Source organism: Lethenteron reissneri, chromosome 38 (genome assembly GCF_015708825.2).
Source record: "Lethenteron reissneri isolate LAM-NWPU_2019-01 chromosome 38, ASM1570882v1, whole genome shotgun sequence".
Classification (NCBI taxonomy): domain Eukaryota; kingdom Metazoa; phylum Chordata; class Hyperoartia; order Petromyzontiformes; family Petromyzontidae; genus Lethenteron; species Lethenteron reissneri.
Window position 1 is genome coordinate 147,329 of NC_083816.1, and position 19,004 is coordinate 166,332.

A 19,004-nucleotide genomic window follows, 5' to 3' on the forward strand; every position below is an offset into this window, starting at 1 on the left:
CAGCAGCAGAGGTTAGTGTAAATGCGATTGGTATTACCTTAGAGTTGCGGCATCTCTTTAGAAAGGTGAGAGACTCGATTAGCTGAGCCTTATTTGTCTTTGGTGTCCCATACTGGCAGGGGGAGGAGTGGTGGTGTTAATGTTGGTGGTATTAGTGGGGGTGGTGCTTGTGATGGTGGTGGTGTTAGTTTTAGTGATGGTGGTGTTAGTGATTGTGGTTGTTATTAGTGGTGATAGTGGTGGTGTTACTGGTGTTAGTGATAGTGATGGTGGTGTTGTTGGTATTAGTGGTGGTGGTGTTAGTGAGGTGGCAGGATGCCCTGGTGGTCCCCATCTTTAAGAAGGGAGACCGCACAGACTGTAACAACTACAGGGGCATCTCACTCCTCGGTGTGCCGGGAAAGGTCCTGGCAAGGATTATTCAACACCGCCTTGCCAGGCATGCTGAGGAAAGGCAGTTGTTGCTTTTTGTGTTTTTCGTATTATGGGTGACTGGTGAGGATGTGAGTCTGTGTTGATGATGAGAGTCCGCATTGTGAAGTGACGTGTGTTCAGACGTGGGCGTGTCACGCCCCTTCGACTCTGTGACCCTCGCCTCTGTCTCCCGCTCTCCACGCAGAGACCCGGACCGCGCGAGAGACACCGTGAGCTCTGAGCACCCTCGTCTGCAAGTTGCTACCATGGAGGTACATGTGGCTCCTCGACTTGTGTGGTGAAGTATGGGTGGACGTGTGTTCTCCCCTCTGCGTGTGCCTACCTGTGACGTGTATACCTGGATGTGCTTCTCCTTGCCCGCCTGAGTGTGTGTGCGTCTATCAGTGTCTCTCCGAGATCCTGTTGGTGTACATGCCCGTCTACGTGTGAGCATCTACAGCACTGTTATCTATCCACTGATGGATGAACGCCTTGCTCCCTGAGACCCTGCTACCCCTCACATCCTGTGATGGAATAATCCGCCAAGCGCCGGTTTCGTCGCACCATCTCTCTGGCGGCTCTCCTCTCTGATGTGTTCCGTTCCTTGGTTGTCGCTGTTATTATTCTTGACTGTCAGCCATTGTTGTCCATCCTGGCCATGGCTCGTCCTGCCCGAGTCCCACTCACTCCTCAAGCTCTAGTGGAGGACCTTTTTGTGTGTGTGTGTGTAGATCAGCCGAGCTGGAGAGGCTCGGAGTAACGGCGAGTCTTGCACCACGCGGAGTGCGCTGTCCTCAGCGCGCACCGCCTCCATCCGCAGCAAGTCGCCACAAGGTAAGAACAGAAATGAGTGACGTCAAGATGGCCACACTGAATGGTGGGACATCACGACGGTCATGTTTCAAGGGGGACGTGACAGTGACCATGATGCATGGGGGACTTCATGGTGGCCATGTTGCATGGGTGATGTACCGTTCGACTTTTGCCATTCTCTGGTCTCACACCGGCGAGACAAGGTCATAAAAAAGGCTGTCTCTGGTGCAGGCCAGTCAAGTTCAAAGACAATGCATATATTATCGGAGCATGTTTGTTTGCATATTTTTCCACAAGTACGTGTGGTAAATGCAGACGTGATGCCTTGCAAAAGGTATCTATTTGGTGTTTGAACATATTAACACCTGTTTTTGTGCCAGGAAGGGTAAAAGCTATTCTTTTTTCATAAAATCCTTGGCATATCTGTGTTATATTTATCTAATTCATTAACCCCGTTGTCAAATCCAAGCAACCTAAGACGTCATCAAAGCTGCATATAGCTGGACATCGAACGAAGATGGTCACTGCATCGCACGTTTTCAGATGTGCTTCGGCAGTCATCTGGAATGCTCTTCCGACATTAGGAAGCCACTGGAGCGATGCTCTTTTAAATCTATAATTTTTGCGAACTTTTTAGTTTATTGTCCTTCCCCCTCACTTCTGATTAGCAGGGTTGCCGAAGCATGGTGCAAAATAAGTTCAACATACAGACATAACTGGAATTGGCCAAAACATCCAAGTCCCCTGCAAACTCCTCAAATTGGGATCACACAGGAGACGTAATGGCAGCAGCGTCACCCCCATTCTCTGTAAATCATCTGCAGGAACCTCCTGAAAAGGAATCTAAACAAATGATCACCGACAGCTGTTGTTGTTATTCTCTTGCCTGCAGCAATCCTGGCTCTCTTTGGCCCTCAAATGACTCACCGGGAGAAGCTGGAGCTTGCCGCCATACAGGAAGTATGGTACTTTGCGCTCCGCAACAGATCCCGGGGACCAAACAACGATGGATACGACGACCACGAACATCATTACATTCTGGTGAGACTCGCCACAAAGCCCCCACCGTGGGGCGGTCACAGGCGCCGCGGTCGCGAGGTTCGTGGCTTCTTGTCATTGCACCTGAAGTACCAACCAACCAGAGACAGCACACATGCACTCTCCCACACACTTCACAATCAAGTTTATTTCCCAAGTTAAGCCCATTGAGCTAATGAGCTTTTTTAAGGGTGTCACAGCCAGCAGACATCAGAGCATTCCACAATTACAGATTTAAGAAAACCAAACACTTAATAAAACAATTATTTCGTAAAATAATGCTCACACTTCTTACATGTTGTGATTTTCAAAATATAGTCAGTCTAAATGATTGTAATTTGGTGCAGGTCCAGCATGAGCACCTCCACTACCGCTATGAGGTGCTGAAGAAGATTGGGGAAGGAGGTCAAGGCCAGGTGATCCGGTGCCTTGACCACATGAGGAACACCCTGGTGGCCGTGAAGATCTTGGTATCACCATTGAGGTAAGAATTCAGAGCGGTTTTGTCACAAGGACGACGTTGTTGTTCAGTCCTTTGCTGTGGGCGGCCGTGTGATGAGGTGGTGACAACTCGTGTCTCACAGAGGGTCCCCGGTTCGACTCCTGACTCGGGTGCCCTCCTGTGTGGAGTTTGTATGTTCTCCCCCTGTTCTGGATCAGTTCACTCTTACATTACATTAATTCTTCATTTCACCTGGTTGATGCATTCCTGAAAAGTGCCGCGTTAAGGGAAAGCACATTAAGCAAACATATCCCCATATATAATGTAACGATAAAGTTTTGCAAGATATAATACACGCACACAGTGATATGAAGAGACCAATAATGGAGGGTATGCTGTCACGTCACGTTATCATTCCGCCTACTGTATCATACCGCTCAGCCGTGCAGTTTCATAGCGGGCACATTCCACGTTATAATGGGCGCTTTCCTGCATTAGAACAGATGCATTCCGGATTCTAATGGGTGCGGTCCGTGTTATAACGGGAGCCTTCCACACTATAAAAGGCACGTTCCACGCAATAAAAGGCACGTTCCACGCAATAAAAGGCACGTTCCACGCTTTAATGAGGTTGTCCCATGTCATAACGGGCGTGTTCATGGGACCTCCTTTGCCAGTACCAAAAATATACTGGCAAAGGAGGTCCCATGATGTCGCTGCTCAACCCGAGCTCTCATTCCTCCGATAGTGTTTGTCTTTGTGCTGTACGCCTTTTGGCGTCCTCTGGTTTAACACCGTTTTGAGACTAGACTCAACAGAAAGCTGTCTGGTGTGGACCAATCAGTTTAAAAGACAATGCATATATTATCAGAGTATGTTTTTTGTTTGCATACTGACCACAAGTATTGTGGTTAATTCAGACATGATTTCTTGTAAAAGGTTTCAGTTTTTTGTTACATCTTAACACCTGTTTTGTTGCCAGGAAAAAGGGGAAAATCTATTCTCATATTTTGGTATTGGCAAAGGAGGTCCCATGATGTTCCTTTGTGAGAGCCACATTCAGTCACGAATCAGCTATGGCTCAGTCTCTAAAACTCAGGCTCAGCTACAGCTCAGCCGTGGTTTGGCTCAGGCTTGAGCCACTCAGCTGCTGATAAAGATACACGAGTGGCTCAGCCGTGGCTTGGCTCAGCTCCTGGAAATCCTGAGTGTGGCTGGGGCCATGCTCGGAGTCGGCTCAATTCACACATTAGGGAATCACTACGTTAAGTCAGCACCCCAAACCCCCTCTATCCCTTGCTTATTTTATCCTCTTCCCTATCCTTTCTGGAACCTTCCATGAGCGCGCTACTGGAACTTACAATGACATTACACTTGGGGAAGGTATAATTATTTAATTCTGAATATAATTTGTTTCTGGTCATTTCTTAAGCAAGTCTACGTCATGATTCATTTGTGGATTTTCTCTGCACAGCTCCAAGCGTGATAAATCTCAGAGAATGGAGATCAAGATGGCTCTGGAACTTCAGGGCGAGGGCAGTGATGAGGACTACAACGTCGTCAAAGCCCTGAACCATTTTGACTTCAGAGGACACCACTGCATTGTCCTGGAGCTGTTGAAGTACGTACCATGTGTTCCCACCGCCCCCCCCCCCTGGCGTGGTTAACTTCATTAGCTAAACAAAAACTATTTTATTTAGCAGGTAAAGCCCACAGCTCTATTAGTTATTTTTCACAAGCGGCCTGGCTACAAATGATAGCTCAAAAAAGTGGCTAATGTGGAAATGTATGGCAGCCAAACACTCTAAACACGTGTTTCTAAATGTCGAGAGAAAAACCAGAGGACCCGGAGAAGAATCCACGTGACCAGGGGGAGAACATGCAAACTCAGAATATACATGCGTCAGGGTCAGGATCAAAGCCCCGATCTCTTCCACACCAGGGGGGGTGATAACATCACACCACCGGGGCTAAATGTTACTTTTGGGATTCCCGTGCCAACCTCGCATTGCGATACTGTGGAGCTGGCATGTGCCCTAGGTGCACTAGAGGCCACTCCTCTTTTCTCAATCAGTGCCGCCCACTTTTATATAGCCACGCCTCCACTCGATCAGCAGGTTGGCTGCAGCGCAGTGGTGACGCTTGTGCCCCTCGGTGAAAATCCCTGAGTTTGATTCTCAACACGGACGCCTTTCTGCGTGGAGTTTGTATCTCCTAATAGATAACTCCACCACCCGGAAACAGAGCCAATGAAAGCAAGTGGTCAGATGTGCTAGCTGCTTCGGTTTATCAGCAAACCAATGACCTAAACCCACTATGACTCATATTAGTCGTGAATGTGCAAATAGAATATTAATATTGTCGTTATCATAATCCACGCAGTATTGCAGGGTATGACACTGACACTGTGTCGTTGTTGTAATTGTTGTTGCTTCTGCCTCTTTCACAGGGAGAGCCTCCATGATGTGATTAAGGAAGCGGGGCTCCGGCAATTGCACATGGGATGGTGAAAACTTACACCAGGGGCATCCTCAAGTTCCTTTGCCACACCAAGGCCAGGAGCATCATCCATGCGGACATCAAGCCAGTGAGTGGACACAGCATTCAGCGCGACTTTGTTCCGGAGTTGTGTCATTATTGGGGACTCGGACCATAGAGAAAACCGCCCACGTTGGTCACAGGGTCGATGTGTTAGCTCTGTCCGTCTATCTGGAAGGAGACAGGGTCACGTTACCTCTGGTAATGATCCGGTATGAATTAAACTGTCGTGTAGAGTCGTGTCGCTATTGGGGGACTCGCCACAGAGAAAACCAGCAATGTAGATCACAGCGTTGCCACAAACTTTGGGAAACACAAACCGGAGCTGAAAAGAATGATTTTCAAAACGTGCCAAACACGCGTTTGAACTGACAGGTGCCCATTGTCGGCTTCCATGCTGTGAATGGAAAACTTCCCAAATCGTCACTAAATCCGTGCGCCCTTGAGTGTGGTTTTTGGTTCATAACTCGTTAACGGGCAGCTGTGAGCAACTAGGATAAGTTGTCTATAGAGCCGCACCCTCTTACTTAGATGGTGCTTCAGAGAGCTTTACATGTGATGAGCCTCGACGAACATGGCTCGTCTTGACGCATTTGAAAGGGGCACCCCCAGTGGCAGCTGTCAGAAAACAGGGAATGTTGCACTTGACTAAAGGTTGACGACGGCGCTACGCCTCACCTAGTTCCCCTGTTTAGTATGCACTGTGGTACGTGATTGATCCACTGCTGGATGAATGCTATTGGTGTAACCTTCGAGTGTGAATTCCTTCTGCCTCTCTTGCTTTAGGAAAATGTTCTAATCAAGGACACCGTGACCGGCACCATCAGGGTCACGGACTTTGGCACCAGCTTTTTTGTGAAACGTCAACGTGAGTAACCTCACCTGGGTGTGAGTTTCTGCGTGTGGGTGTGTCTGTGTACCAGTGTGTGTGCAAGTCTCTTAGTGTCTGTACATGTGACAGTGTGTGATAACGATGCTGTTCATGATATAGTGAGTACACACATACATATTTGTTGTTGTGATTGTTGTGCAGCTCTGCATGTTGGTGGTACCCTGCCATTCCAATCTCCGGAGGTATTGCTGGGCTACAGATTGACCTGTGCAGTGGACATGTGGGCACTGGGCTGCCAGGTGGCGGAGTTGGTGACCGGCAGGGAATTATTCCAGTCGGACAGCCGCGACGACCACCTCCCGTGCTGCATGGAGGTATTTCCAACTGGGCGTTCACCCAGTTGTAGGCTCTGGGGGGGGGGGGGGGGGGGAGGTAGGAGAGGGGGGGGGGCGATTGGGTACTTAGTGACCTGGCGAATGGCAGCCATCGTATGTTGTATGTGTGTACACGTGTGTCTTGTACGTGTGGGGGAAGCAGTGGTGCAGCGGTTCACGTGCTCAGCTACAAACCCGGTAATGCGAGTTTGATTCCAAATCACGGCCAACATCAGTGAGGATTATCTGAACCGGTACTGGGCATCACCGAGTTCGACTCAGCCTCAAATGAGTACCTGGTGCGGTGTGTACCTGTGCTACAGTCCTGGCCCTCAACAGGTGCCGCTACTGTTGCTGCTGTTTCTACTCACTACTATAAGCACTTGCCCCTAGTCTGCTGCAGCTACATGGGTGACCTTTGCCTTTATCTCAACCATGTGCAGATCCTCGGGTTGCCTCCAAGATGTATGATGGATGCAGCTCCTGACGGAATACACTACTTTGGTGAGTTGAAGGGTGGGGCGAGTAACCGACCGATTCAGTGTTAGGGTGTGGCCTGGAGCTGTTGGGGTGGCCATGGGGGGGGCCTCTTTGTATTTTCAATTCCTTGGGTGAGTGGGTGGGTGGGTAAATGGGTGTGTGGGAGAGTGGGTGGGTGGGTAAGTGGGCAAAGTGGTGGTTGGTGACTGTCTCTCCTGCTGTGCATGTCTCCTGCAGATCGTGTGGGCATGATGTTCTGCCCAGTCAAGAGAAGGGTGCCAGGGAGCTTGTCACTTCACGGGGCACTCAATAGCCAAGACCTGGAGTTTGTTGAATTCGTTAGCTCCTGCCTGCGGTAAGAATCATCCGCCTCCCCCCTCCCCCCTCCCCCTTCCCCATGAGGATTTCCCCCACCAAGGTGATCAACGATCGCTCTCATCCGATCACCAGGAAGATTTGGAGCTGAGTGAATCTGCCGATGACCAGTACCACCGGTGTTAAGATCGCCCTCTTTGGAGGTTCATTAAAGATTCTACTCGGCAGTGCGAGGCTCAGGGCATTTTTAGAGTACTGCGTATTGAAGGATTGCCGCTGCTACCACGACCACCGCTGCTGCCGTGCGTTCCTGGACCTCGTGGGAGAATGGAAGGAACGTCAATGCCCTCACCACGCCTCTCTCACCATGTGCGCCGCGTGTGACCCCCGTGTGTCTTTCAACAGATGGGATCCGGATTGTCGCATGACGCCAGCGCAGGCGCTGGGTCACAGCTGGCTCCGGACCGCGGCCACCAGCACCACCAGCAACGCCACCACCACTGCTACTCCTGGCAGTGTACAGTGTTTTGGAGCTGCTGAGCGACGGTAAGCCACAATCTGCTTGTCAAATGTTCAAGACAGTCCATAGGGAGGTGTGGAGCCCGGGGCAAGTCACAATTAAACCGGAAGTATTACTAATAATACAGGTTTGTTTCTGTTAGATCGCGTAGATATACGTGTGTTGTTAAACCCACCATCACCCAACACAGCCAATTAGTAAGGTGTATCATGTAAACAAAATGTGACAATTAGTTACTAGATCAGCACACCAGTGTGTTGGAAAGTAAACCCACCACTTTTACAATTCGAGTACGACATTTTGCCAGGGATTGCAACCAGCCTCATAAGGTGACGGCCAGAATTATGGAAAAATACTCCCGTTTCGCTCTTAAGAAGTGATAAATGTGATGTCATCATTTGTGAGCCAATCTGGTACGAAAGCCTACGTGTTAAAAAGACATTACGTCTGACACCGTGACATCGAAGCACAGGGCCGCCAGAAGCATGCTGCCCGGGGCGGTTTCCCCAGTACACCTTACCCGGCTCTATATTGATTACTACTACCCTTATTTAGCCAGCATGAGCCTCACTCAGTCTCAAGACTCTTTTTAATTAGAGTCCTGCCAAGTTGTTTGCAGTACAGAACAAATGTGCTTTTGCTACTGCTGCTATGCGATTCCTATTGAGTGATTTGGGGGTTCAATTTCTAACACTGCCGAGGATGTGTGGCGTGTGTGTCAGGGTTCGGTTACGTGGAGGAAAATGCCAAACCCCAAGGAATGAAAGTTACATTTTAATGTACAATTTTATTGAGGGACTGTGTGTTGTGGTGAGGTCTGGGGCTGTTTTTGTTGATGTTTTGCTGCCTTGCCCAAGTTTGTATTTAGTGTTGAAAAACTGGCAGGATTTTACGTACTTTGTGCTTATATGCTCAATTATTTTGTGACTTGCTTACATTTTTACACGTTGCACTCATTTTCTTTTGTTTGTTGTTGTAACTTGCTGACCCTGTGCCTCGACTGCATATCTGTGAAAGAAGAGCTTCATAGCTTATCGGATTCCTCTTCATCCAGTCTAAATAATTTATTCTGATTTTGGAAACCAATGCAGGATAAAACGGGGGGGGGGGGGGGGGGTAGAACACACTCCACATTCCACACGGAGAAAGTGGCCCAAGTTTGGGCATCAAACCCAGGTCCCTCTGACTGAGTTCCAGCCCTGCTGCCTGCAAACGAACACATGTACAGTTCAAACCCCACGTGTACATTCGGTTATATACGGATGTATTTTTATAATTGGTTTCTGGGTGAGGACAAATAATGAAGCAGCCATATCTTTGCCATGTAGCCTTTCATCCAGTGTGATATCGCAAGACTAATGCCCATTTTGTAACCAGACCCACGATGGGCAAAGGTATGCTGCGTTACTGCAGCATCGTTATTAACCTGGTTAATCTATTTCCGCACGATGGTGGGGGGGGGGTGCAATCTCTGTTGTAGCAAGAAGTTGGAACGGTGTCGTGCGCATCTCTTAACAGAGCGGAGCCGGCGCTGCCCCCATCCTCCGCGCTCGCCCAGGCCTCTAAATGGCTGACGGTTGTTGTGGAGGAAGAGGAGACTCCGGTGGAGGAGCTGGTGGTGCAGGAGGAGGAGACCCTGGTGGAGGAGCGGTGGTGCAGGAGGAGGAGGAGACCCTGGTGGAGGAGCTGTTGGTGCAGGAGGAGGAGGAGACCCTGGTGGAGGAGCTGTTGGTGCAGGAGGAGGAGACCCTGGTGGAGGAGCTGGTGGTGCAGGAGGAGGAGGAGACCCTGGTGGAGGAGCTGTTGGTGCAGGAAGAGGAGACCCTGGTGGAGGAGCTGGTGGTGCAGGAGGAGGAGACCCTGGTGGAGGAGCTGTTGGTGCAGGAGGAGGAGACCCTGGTAAAGGAGCTGCTGGTGCAGGAGGAGGAGACCCTGGTGGAGGAGCTGGTGGTGCAGGAGGAGGAGACCCTGGTGGAGGAGCTGGTGGTGCAGGAGGAAGAGACCCTGGTGGAGGAGCTGGTGGTGCAGGAAGAAGAGGAGATGAGGGGGTAGACAGAGGAGGTATGGACGAAGGAGCAGGAGGATGAGATGGTGGTGCAGGTGGAGGAGACATTGGTGGAGAAGATGGTGGAGAAGGAGATGACAAGGAAAGAGGATCAGGTGATGCAAGAGGAGAAGAGGAAGCCAGGGAGTCTGGCCCGCATAGGGAGAACCATCCGTTCACTCCTCCGACGCGTGCTGCTGTGTGGTGGCCGGTCCACCACACAGTAGAGGTGGTGGTGGTGGTCACGGATCGTTGTGAACCACGACCACTATCACCATACCCACCACACACACCCTGCACCCATTCACCCCCCTGTGATACCCACCACCCACCGCACACCACACACACCACACACACCCTGCACCCGCCCACCTCATGATCCCACCCCCACCACATTCCACACAAAGGGTTAGGGGTTTAGAGGGTTAGGGATTTATAAAGTTAAGGGTTTAGAGGTTTCGGGTTATTTCAGGGTTAAGGGGTTTAGATGTTTCGGGATTTCGAGGGTTATATGGTTTAGGGGTTGAGAGTGTCAGGGGTTGAGGGGATTCGAGAGTTAGGGGTTTAGAGGGTTAGGGTTTTCAGGGTAAAGGGGTTTAGAGGGTTAGGTGTTTAGAGGATTAGGCTATTTGGGGTATAGGGGTTTAAAGGGTGAAGGGTTTAGAGGTTTAGGCTTTTAGAGGGTTGGGGTTTTCAGGGTAAAGGGGTTTAAGGGTAAAGGGGTTCAGAGGGTTAGGGGTTTATAGGGTTTTGGGTTTACAGTGAGGGAAAAAAATATTTGATCCCCTGCTGATTTTGTACGTTTGCCCACTGACAAAGAAATGATCAGTCTATAATTTTAATGGTAGGTTCATTTGAACAGTGAAAGACAGAATAACAACAACAAAATCCAGAAAAACGCATGTCAAAAATGTTATAACTTGATTTGCATTTTAATGAGGGAAATAAGTATTTGACCCCTCTGCAAAACATGACTTAGTACTTGGTGGCAAATCCTTGTTGGCAATCACAGAGGTCAGACGTTTCTTGTAGTTGGCCACCAGGTTTGCACACATCTCAGGAGGGATTTTGTCCCACTCCTCTTTGCAGATATTCTCCAAGTCTTCTTTAGTTCTTGCGGTAAAGTCACGTAGAAGGAAAGTAATAAAATAATAAAAATAAAACATAATAAAACAATTCTCACGATGTTTTGGCCACAACGCAAGCAGCCGTCCTCAGGTGAAAACCAGGTCTGTCGAGGCGACAGCGTCTGAATGAAACGGCACACGTGCTTGGAGCATATATATAAGCTGGGTTGGAAGGGGGGAAAAGGGCGCCTTGACAAAAGAATATGCATATCAAGAGGAATTTAGCATATTTATGGGAAATGCAGGTATGTGATTATTACTACTTATGACCGTGCATTATGCAGGATTAGCAGCATCAAAGGGAAGGGATATGGGAAATGCAGGTATGTGATTAGTACTACTTATGCCCGTGCATTATGCAGGATTAGCAGCATCAAATGGAGGGGATATGGGAAATGCAGGTATGTGATTAGTACTACTTATGCCCGTGCATTATGCAGGATTAGCAGCATCAAAGGGAGGGGATAGGGGTAGCATTAATAAAGGGAAGGAGTGTTAATAGTATGTAGCTGCAGTAACTAAAACCACCACGTAAACAACTAAAGTATAAACTACATAGTATCATCAGTATACTAAATATACTCTACAATAAGCTGAGTTACTAACAGTAAGTAATACATTACAATTCTACGTCGTAAAAAATATATAATATGCTTCCATCTAAACTTTATTCTCTTACATCACACGAGTCTACACCGTAATATATACTGCCATAGACAAACCCAACATTAAATTACATACTGTATTGCCTTATACATTGTAATCTTACACTATGTATTATTCTACCCACCCTAATGTATATCACACTGCCGTATATTGACTATACAATTACTATACTATATTTCGATTTAAAGCTTTCGTGACTGCAGGGATTCATCTTCTTGGTTCTTTTGGTAAAGTCACGTAGAAGGGAAGTAATACAATAATAAAAATAAAACATAATAAAATAAAATAATTCTCACGACGTTTCGGCTACAACGCAAGCAGCCGTCTTCAGGTGAAGAATGAGACACTACCAAACTAGGAGCTTATATATAAGCTGCGTTGGAGATGGAAGAGCGCCTTAACAAAAAGAATGTGCATATGAAGAGGAATTTAGCATATTCATGGAAAATGCGTAGGCGTTGGGCGGGGGGGTTTCAAAGTCATATTATGCCCATGCATTATGCAGGATCAGCAGCACCAAGGGGGGGGGGGGTGCAGGGATTAGCAGTAACAAAGGAAAGGAATGTTAATGATATGTAGCTGCAGTTACTCAACAACCACGTAGAAAACTAAAGTATAAACTACATAAAAACTAAAGTATAAACTGCATAGCACCATCAGTATACTTACTATACTCTACAATAAGCTGAGTTACTAACAGCAAGTAATACATTACAATTCTACGTCGTAAAAATTCTATAATATGCTTCCATCTAAACTTTATTCTCTGGCTTAGCAATCATTGGAAGGACGTAATAAACCATTTCGATACACATTAGGGTGTGTAGAATAATACATAGTATTATATTAAAATGTATAAGGTATAGGTTGGTTTACAGCAATACGGTATATAATTTAATGTTGGGTTTATCTATGGCAGTATATAGTACGGTATATGCTCGTGTGATGTAAGAGAATAAAGTTTAGATGGAATCATATTATAGAATTTTTACGACGTAGAATTGTAATGTATTACTTGCTGTTAGTAACTCAGCTTATTGTAGAGTATAGTAAGTATACTGATGGTGCTATGCAGTTTATACTTTAGTTTTTATGTAGTTTATACTTTAGTTTTCTACGTGGTTGTTGAGTAACTGCAGCTACATATCATTAACATTCCTTTCCTTTGTTACTGCTAATCCCTGCACCCCCCCTTGGTGCTGCTGATCCTGCATAATGCATGGGCATAATATGACTTTGAAACCCCCCCGCCCAACGCCTACGCATTTTCCATGAATATGCTAAATTCCTCTTCATATGCACATTCTTTTTGTTAAGGCGCTCTTCCATCTCCAACGCAGCTTATATATAAGCTCCTAGTTTGGTAGTGTCTCATTCTTCACCTGAAGACGGCTGCTTGCGTTGTAGCCGAAACGTCGTGAGAATTATTTTATTTTATTATGTTTTATTTTTATTATTTTATTACTTCCCTTCTACGTGACTTTACCGAAAGAACCAAGAAGATCATCATGGCTTGGCTTCGCGAACGAAGATCTAGGAAGGACATCCACATCTTCTGCAGGCACGCTGGTGGCTGAAGAGGCCTATGCGGGACAAGCAGGTCCTACCACAACAGCTGCAAGTATAGGTCTCATCTGGGATGGGTGCTGAGGGATCACGGTTCTTCCTCCTTCTCCTTTTGTCCTCCATACGGGCCCTGCGGGTATCTTCGAAGAAGGAGGTGGCCTGGAGGACTGTGTGCCGCCAGGAGTTGCGATCAGCTGCTTGTGTTGCCCACTGACGGTGATCGATGCAGCAAGCAGTGAGGGACTTCTTCAGGGAGTCTTTGTATCGCTTTCGTGGTGCCCCTATGTCGCGATGGCCAGAGGACAGTTCCCCATACAGCACAATCTTAGGCAAGCGGTGGTTCTCCATCCTGGCGATGTGCCCTGCCCAACGAAGCTGTGTCTTGAGGACCATGGCCTCGATGCTGATGACCTTCGCTGACTTGAGGACTTCAGTGTTGGCGACGGAGTCACTCCAGTGAATATTGAAGATTGTGCGGAGGCAGCGCTGATGGAAACGCTCGAGGAGACTCAGGTGATGACGGTATGTGACAAAGGACTCAGCACCATACAGGAGAGTGGTCAGCACAACAGCTTTGTAGACGTTGACCTTTGTGGCTCTTTTAAGGTTTCTGTTGTTCCAGACACGTTTGTATAGTCTGCCAAATGCACTGTTTGCCTTGGCCAGCCTGTTGTCGACTTCGTTGTCGATCTTGGCATCAGACGAGATGACGCACCCCAAGTAGCTGAACTGGTGGACAGCTTTCAGTTCTGTTTGTTCAATGAAGATGCTTGGTGGATGGTGCTCCTCATGGGGTGCGGACTGATGAAGAACTTCAGTCTTCCTCAGGCTGACTTCAAGGCCGAAGATCTGAGCTGTTTTCACGAAACAGGACGTAATTCGCTGCATAGCTGCCTCTGTATGAGCAAGGAGGGCGGCATCGTCAGCAAAAAGCAGCTCCCTGATCAGTTGCTCCATGGTCTTTGTGTGGGCCTGCAAACGCCTCAGGTTGAACACGCTCCCGTCGAGACGAAAACGGATGTATACGCCATCAGCGTCGTCGAGGTCCTCTGTGACCTGCTGGAGCATCATGCTGAACAAAATGGTGAACAGCGTGGGAGCAAGAACACAGCCCTGTTTCACGCCGTTTGCAATAGGGAATGGCTGCGAGAGATTGTTGCTATGTCTGACTTGTCCAAGCTGGTCTTCATGAAGCTGGACGATCATGGTGAGGAACTTCGGTGGGCAGCCTAGCTTGTCCAGGATTTTCCAAAGTCCTTGCCTGCTCACGGTGTCAAACGCTTTTGTCAGGTCCACAAAGGTGACGTACAGTGCTTTGTTTTGCTCCCGGCACTTTTCCTGAATCTGCCTCAGGACAAACACCATGTCTGTGGTTCCCCGGTTGGCTCTAAAGCCACACTGGGTCTCTGGGAGGTGATCTTCAGCTATTGCGGGTACCAGTCTATTCAGCAGTACTCTTGCGAGGATTTTGCCGGCGACGGACAGAAGTGTTATGCCACGATAATTGGAACAGTCTGATTTCTCCCCTTTGTTCTTGTACAGGGTGATGATGACTGCATCTTTGAGATCTTGAGGGAGTTTACCCTGCTCCCAGCAGCATACGATGAATTCATGGAGTTTGGTGTGCAGTGCTGGGCCTCCGTTCTTCCATACTTCAGGAGGGATGCCATCGACTCCTGCAGCTTTACCACTCTTCAGCTGTTTAATGGCTTTCTCAGTCTCTTGTAATGTTGGTGCCACATCCAGTTCGGTTTTCACTGGTTGTTGTGGGATGCGGTCAATCGCTGGTTCTTGGACTGAGCAGCTAGCATTGAGGAGCGTGTAGAAGTGCTCAGACCAGCGGTTCAGGATTGAGTCCTTTTCAGTGAGCAGTTTGTTCCCGTCTGCACTCCGCAGGGGGCTCAGGATTTGGTACGAGGGGCCATATACCGCTTTTAGGGCTTCATAGAATCCCCTGTAGTCGCCAGTATCAGCGCAAACCTGAGTTTTTACTGCGAGGTTGGTCCACCACTCGTTCTGAATCTCTCGAAGCTTGCGCTGGATGGTGCTGCATTCCAGGCGGAAGGCTGCTTTTTTGTGCGGGCAGGATGGTCGGGCCAGGTGGGCCTGGTGTGCTGATCTCTTCTTTGACAGCAGCTCCTGGACTTCTAAGTTGTTCTCATCGAACCAATCTCTCTTTTTCTTCGTGGAGAATCCGAGGGTATTTTCAGATGTTTGCAGAACAACAGTTTTGATGCGGTCCCACAGCACTTCAGGAATCGGAGGCGAGTCTCCTAGGCAGCTCGGTTCCTCTAGCCTAGATCGTAGGCTTTTCTGGAAAGCTGCTTTGACCGCGGCAGACTGAAGGCTGCAGACTTTGAGCTTCTTCCTCGGGGCGCCACCGTTTCTTGGTCTGGGTTTAAAGTGAAAGCTGAGTTTGCAGCGGACAAGACGGTGGTCTGTGTGACACTCGGCGCTGGGCATTACCCTGGTGTGAAAGACATCTTTTAGGTCACGCTGGCGCACAAGGATGTAGTCTATGAGATGCCAATGTTTTGACCGAGGGTGCATCCAGGTTGTTTTCAGACTGTCTTTCTGCTGGAAGATGGTGTTGGTAATGGAAAGCTGCTGTTCCGCACAGAGTTCAAGTAACAAGCGTCTATTGTCGTTGCAGCTGCCCACGCCGTGCCTTCCAAGTACGCCTTTCCAGGTTTCCGAGTCTCTGCCCACTCTGGCGTTGAAGTCGCCAAGGATGACAATCTTGTCGTCAGCTGGGATATCCTGCAGAAGGCTGCGTAGGTCGGAGTAAAACTTGTCTTTATCAGCGGGATCTGCCTGGAGAGTTGGAGCGTACACACTGAGCAGCGTTGCGTGTTGTTGGTCACGAAGTGGTAGACGCATTGAGATGATGCGGTCAGAGTGACCAGTTGGCAGGCTTGCAAGCTTGGTAGCGATAGAGTCCCTGATCATGAAGCCGACACCTGAACGGCGTCTCTCTGTCGCTGGTTTACCTGACCAGTAGAGAGTGTAACCTGCACCATGCTCCCTCAGACTCCCTTCCTCTTGTAGAGGTGATACGCGCTGGAATTAGAGATCATATGCCAGCGCGTAATGATTGGCTGTGTAGGTGGTGACGTGCGCTGACGGTGGAGGATCAGGGGTCAGCGCGGGGTCGTGGGTTACGGGGTACTGATTGGCTGTGGACCGGTGACGTGCTGAGAGGGAGTGATCGGGTGGCAGCGCGGTGTGATTGGTGGAGGAGTGTTAACACGCGCTGGGGAAACCGGATCGTAGAGAGAGTGCGTCGTGATTGGTTCATTAAGGAGCGATGCTCACGCTGAAGTACGCATCAGCTCCGCCTCTCGTGAGCAGGGGCTATAAAAGGGGATGCACACAGGCGTGAGGGCAGTGTGTAACCAGCGAAGAATGAAGAAGGGGATGAAGACCTAGGGCCCTGCGGTACCTAGTCCCGCTGTCCTAACGGGACCGGGACTCTGTGTAACCCAGAGGCGAGTGTAGTGTGTGTAGCCATAGGCGTAAGGTCTACACGAGCCGAATGCAGTGTATTGTGTAGCCAGGGACATAGGGTCTACACGAGTCGAGTGTATTGTGTAGCCAGGGACATAGGGTCTACACGAGTCGAGTGTATTGTGTAGCCAGGGACATAGGGTCTACACGAGTCGAGTGTATTGTGTAGCCAGAGGCGTAGGGTCTACACGAGTGAAGGGTATCGTGTGTAGCCAGAGGCCTAGAGTTTACACGAGAGTAGTGGAGTGTGAAGTCGGAAGAAAGGAGACTACACGTTGTATTTTGACACGTAAAGATTTAATAAAAAGTGTGTTCCCGTCAAGAAGTTCCTGCCGTCAATTCCCATACTTCAACTGGCGTCAGAAGTGAAACGGTCTTCCAAGCATGGATACAAGGAGGAACCGTCGGACCCACGGGATTGACCACGGGGACAACCTCGACGACGCGGGTCAACTGGCATCGGGGGGTGAGGAAGAGGAGTTGCCCACGGGGCAGGATCCGCCGACGGCGCCGGACGAGCCACGGGGGACTGACGCCGTGCTTCGCGAAGCGCACTCCCGTCTGGCGGAGCTGCTGCTCGCCGCCGCGTCCATCTTGGCGGAGATCAGCTCGTCGGGAGGAGCGGGAACGGCGGCCGACGTTCTGCAGGGTCGCCCTGCAGATTCCCGCCAAAACGATTTGGCGATGGCCGCCATTTCATCTGCACCGACTTTTGGCGGGAACGGCCATCACCACGTGGCAGCGGTTCTCCATGCGCGCCCGCTGACGTCACCAACGCGCGCGGCGGACCGCCATCACACACCCGCCGATGGGGCCGCCATCTTACACACCGGCGGGGCGGCAGAGAGGAAGCACGAGGAGGAGGACGACTTCATTTTTCAGCAGCGCCTTCCCACGTTGTCAGCCTTCAAGGCGGAAGGCGGGGATTGGAGCCAATTTCAGCGCAGATTTTTGGCGCATCAGGAGATGTCCGCCTGGTCCGACGCTACGGCACTGCGGGCACTGCCTGCCATGCTGGATGACAACGTGCTCGCGGCCTTCACGTCCGCACGCAGGTCGGACCGCTCCACGCTCAAAGATGCGCTGGCTCTCATGGCCAAGGTCTATGGTCCTCCCTCCGCGTGCCGCCATCATTTTTATGCAAGACGGAAGGCGGACACGGAGACCGTGCTCGCCTACCGCACGGCGTTGCTTGCTCTCGCCGACGCCGCGTTCCCTCGTATGGACGAGGAGGGCCAAGATGCCATGGTTTTGGAGCAGCTGCTCAAGTTGGCGCAGGACCTGGGGGTCCCCATCAACACGGCCGATGAGACCGATATTTCATCCTTACGGGTCGCCACAAGCATACAAGCGCACGAGGTCCTTCAACGTAAACAGGGAGTCGTCTGCAACGCTGCCGTGGCCTCAACTCCGGGCCCAGTTGTCACCGTGCCCCAAGACGTCAGCCCACGAGAGGAGGCGTTCATCGCGGGACGACCGGGGGACTGGAGATCGGGGGGTCGTTCGCCTCTGCGAGCGGCCCGCAAGCTGGAGCAACCGAGATCTCCGACGACTGTCATCACCTGCTATAACTGCGGCCTCCGGGGCCACGTGGCCTCCGGTTGCCGCGCCCCACGTCAGCGCGCCATGGGACCTCGGCTGGACGACGACCAAGGCCCCAAGTCGTCCCTGCAAACCCCGGCAAGTCGCGGCACCTCACATGCTCGGCCCGCATACTCGGCACATATGGGTCGTCGCGTTGCGGCGGGGGAGAGCCGAGTAGAGTTCGGGGATTCGGTTCAGAGAGGGCGATTCGGCCGAGACCGGGGAGACATTAAATGGTCGGAGTTGGGGCACAGAATAGTGGCTGCCTCAGCGGGTTCATCCGTAGTTACCGGATCTATTGATGGGATCGAGGTCAGGGTGTTAGTGGACACGGGGGCATCGGCGACTATTATATCGGATCTCATTTATAATATTCTCCCTGTACAATGTCGTCCGCTTCTTCCGGTGGATGTGCCATTTTACGCCGCTAACGGGGGATCGTTGGGCATTATCGGTCAGATTAGGGCATCCATTTGCATTGGTGATATCAAATTGTCGGGACCCGTTTTTGTTTCGTCCTCCCTGGCGGTCCCTTGTCTATTGGGCACTGATTTTTTGGCAAAAATGCCCATCAAAATTCTCATTGATCAGCGTTGCATTGAACTACCATCGGGTCGCCGTATTTCATTTTTGACGAGCCCTAATGAAATTCGGACGGCGTGCGCTACCATACAGGCGTTAGCGACACAGACCGTGCACGTGCCTCCGGGTTCACAAATGTTAATTCCCCTCCGGTTGCGGAAG

At 50.0% G+C, this 19,004-nt stretch overlaps 2 protein-coding genes across 4 annotated transcripts in view; both read left to right on the forward strand.

Annotated features, from left to right (window-relative positions):
* LOC133351793 (uncharacterized) overlaps positions 1-2,503 on the forward strand; it is a 50,095-nt gene extending 47,592 nt beyond the window's left edge. The window contains exons 3-6 of the mRNA XM_061567326.1: positions 556-686; positions 1,146-1,248; positions 2,120-2,268; positions 2,498-2,503. Coding sequence (XP_061423310.1) covers positions 556-686; positions 1,146-1,248; positions 2,120-2,268; positions 2,498-2,503 — 389 coding nt within the window. The remainder of the gene's footprint in view (positions 1-555; positions 687-1,145; positions 1,249-2,119; positions 2,269-2,497) is intronic.
* On the forward strand, positions 2,469-7,249 carry LOC133351674 (dual specificity tyrosine-phosphorylation-regulated kinase 4-like). Of its 3 annotated transcripts, XR_009756207.1 has the most exons (5): positions 4,185-4,328; positions 5,157-5,294; positions 6,032-6,451; positions 6,895-6,955; positions 7,169-7,249. XR_009756207.1 is itself a non-coding variant. In XM_061567067.1 (3 exons), exons 1-3 carry the CDS (start codon positions 2,544-2,546, stop codon positions 5,215-5,217), a joined length of 414 nt encoding a protein of 137 aa, XP_061423051.1. In that variant the 5' UTR covers positions 2,469-2,543; the 3' UTR covers positions 5,218-5,337. The 3 variants fall into 3 exon arrangements, 1 of the variants encoding a protein (XP_061423051.1); XR_009756206.1 differs by lacking the exons at positions 6,895-6,955; positions 7,169-7,249 and adding an exon at positions 2,469-2,749 and having other exon boundaries at positions 4,182-4,328; positions 6,032-6,074; XM_061567067.1 differs by lacking the exons at positions 6,032-6,451; positions 6,895-6,955; positions 7,169-7,249 and adding an exon at positions 2,469-2,749 and having other exon boundaries at positions 4,182-4,328; positions 5,157-5,337.
* Positions 7,250-19,004: the final 11,755 nt, after the last annotated feature.

Excerpts from the sequence above, each read along its gene's own strand:
- LOC133351674 (XM_061567067.1), top strand. The coding sequence starts at position 2,544 with ATGCTCACACTTCTTACATGTTGTGATTTTCAAAATATAGTCAGTCTA. Across the intron at positions 2,750-4,181 it reads ATCTTGGTATCACCATTGAG|CTCCAAGCGTGATAAATCTC; the intron begins GTAAGAATTCAG and ends TTCTCTGCACAG. Across the intron at positions 4,329-5,156 it reads ATTGTCCTGGAGCTGTTGAA|GGAGAGCCTCCATGATGTGA; the intron begins GTACGTACCATG and ends CCTCTTTCACAG.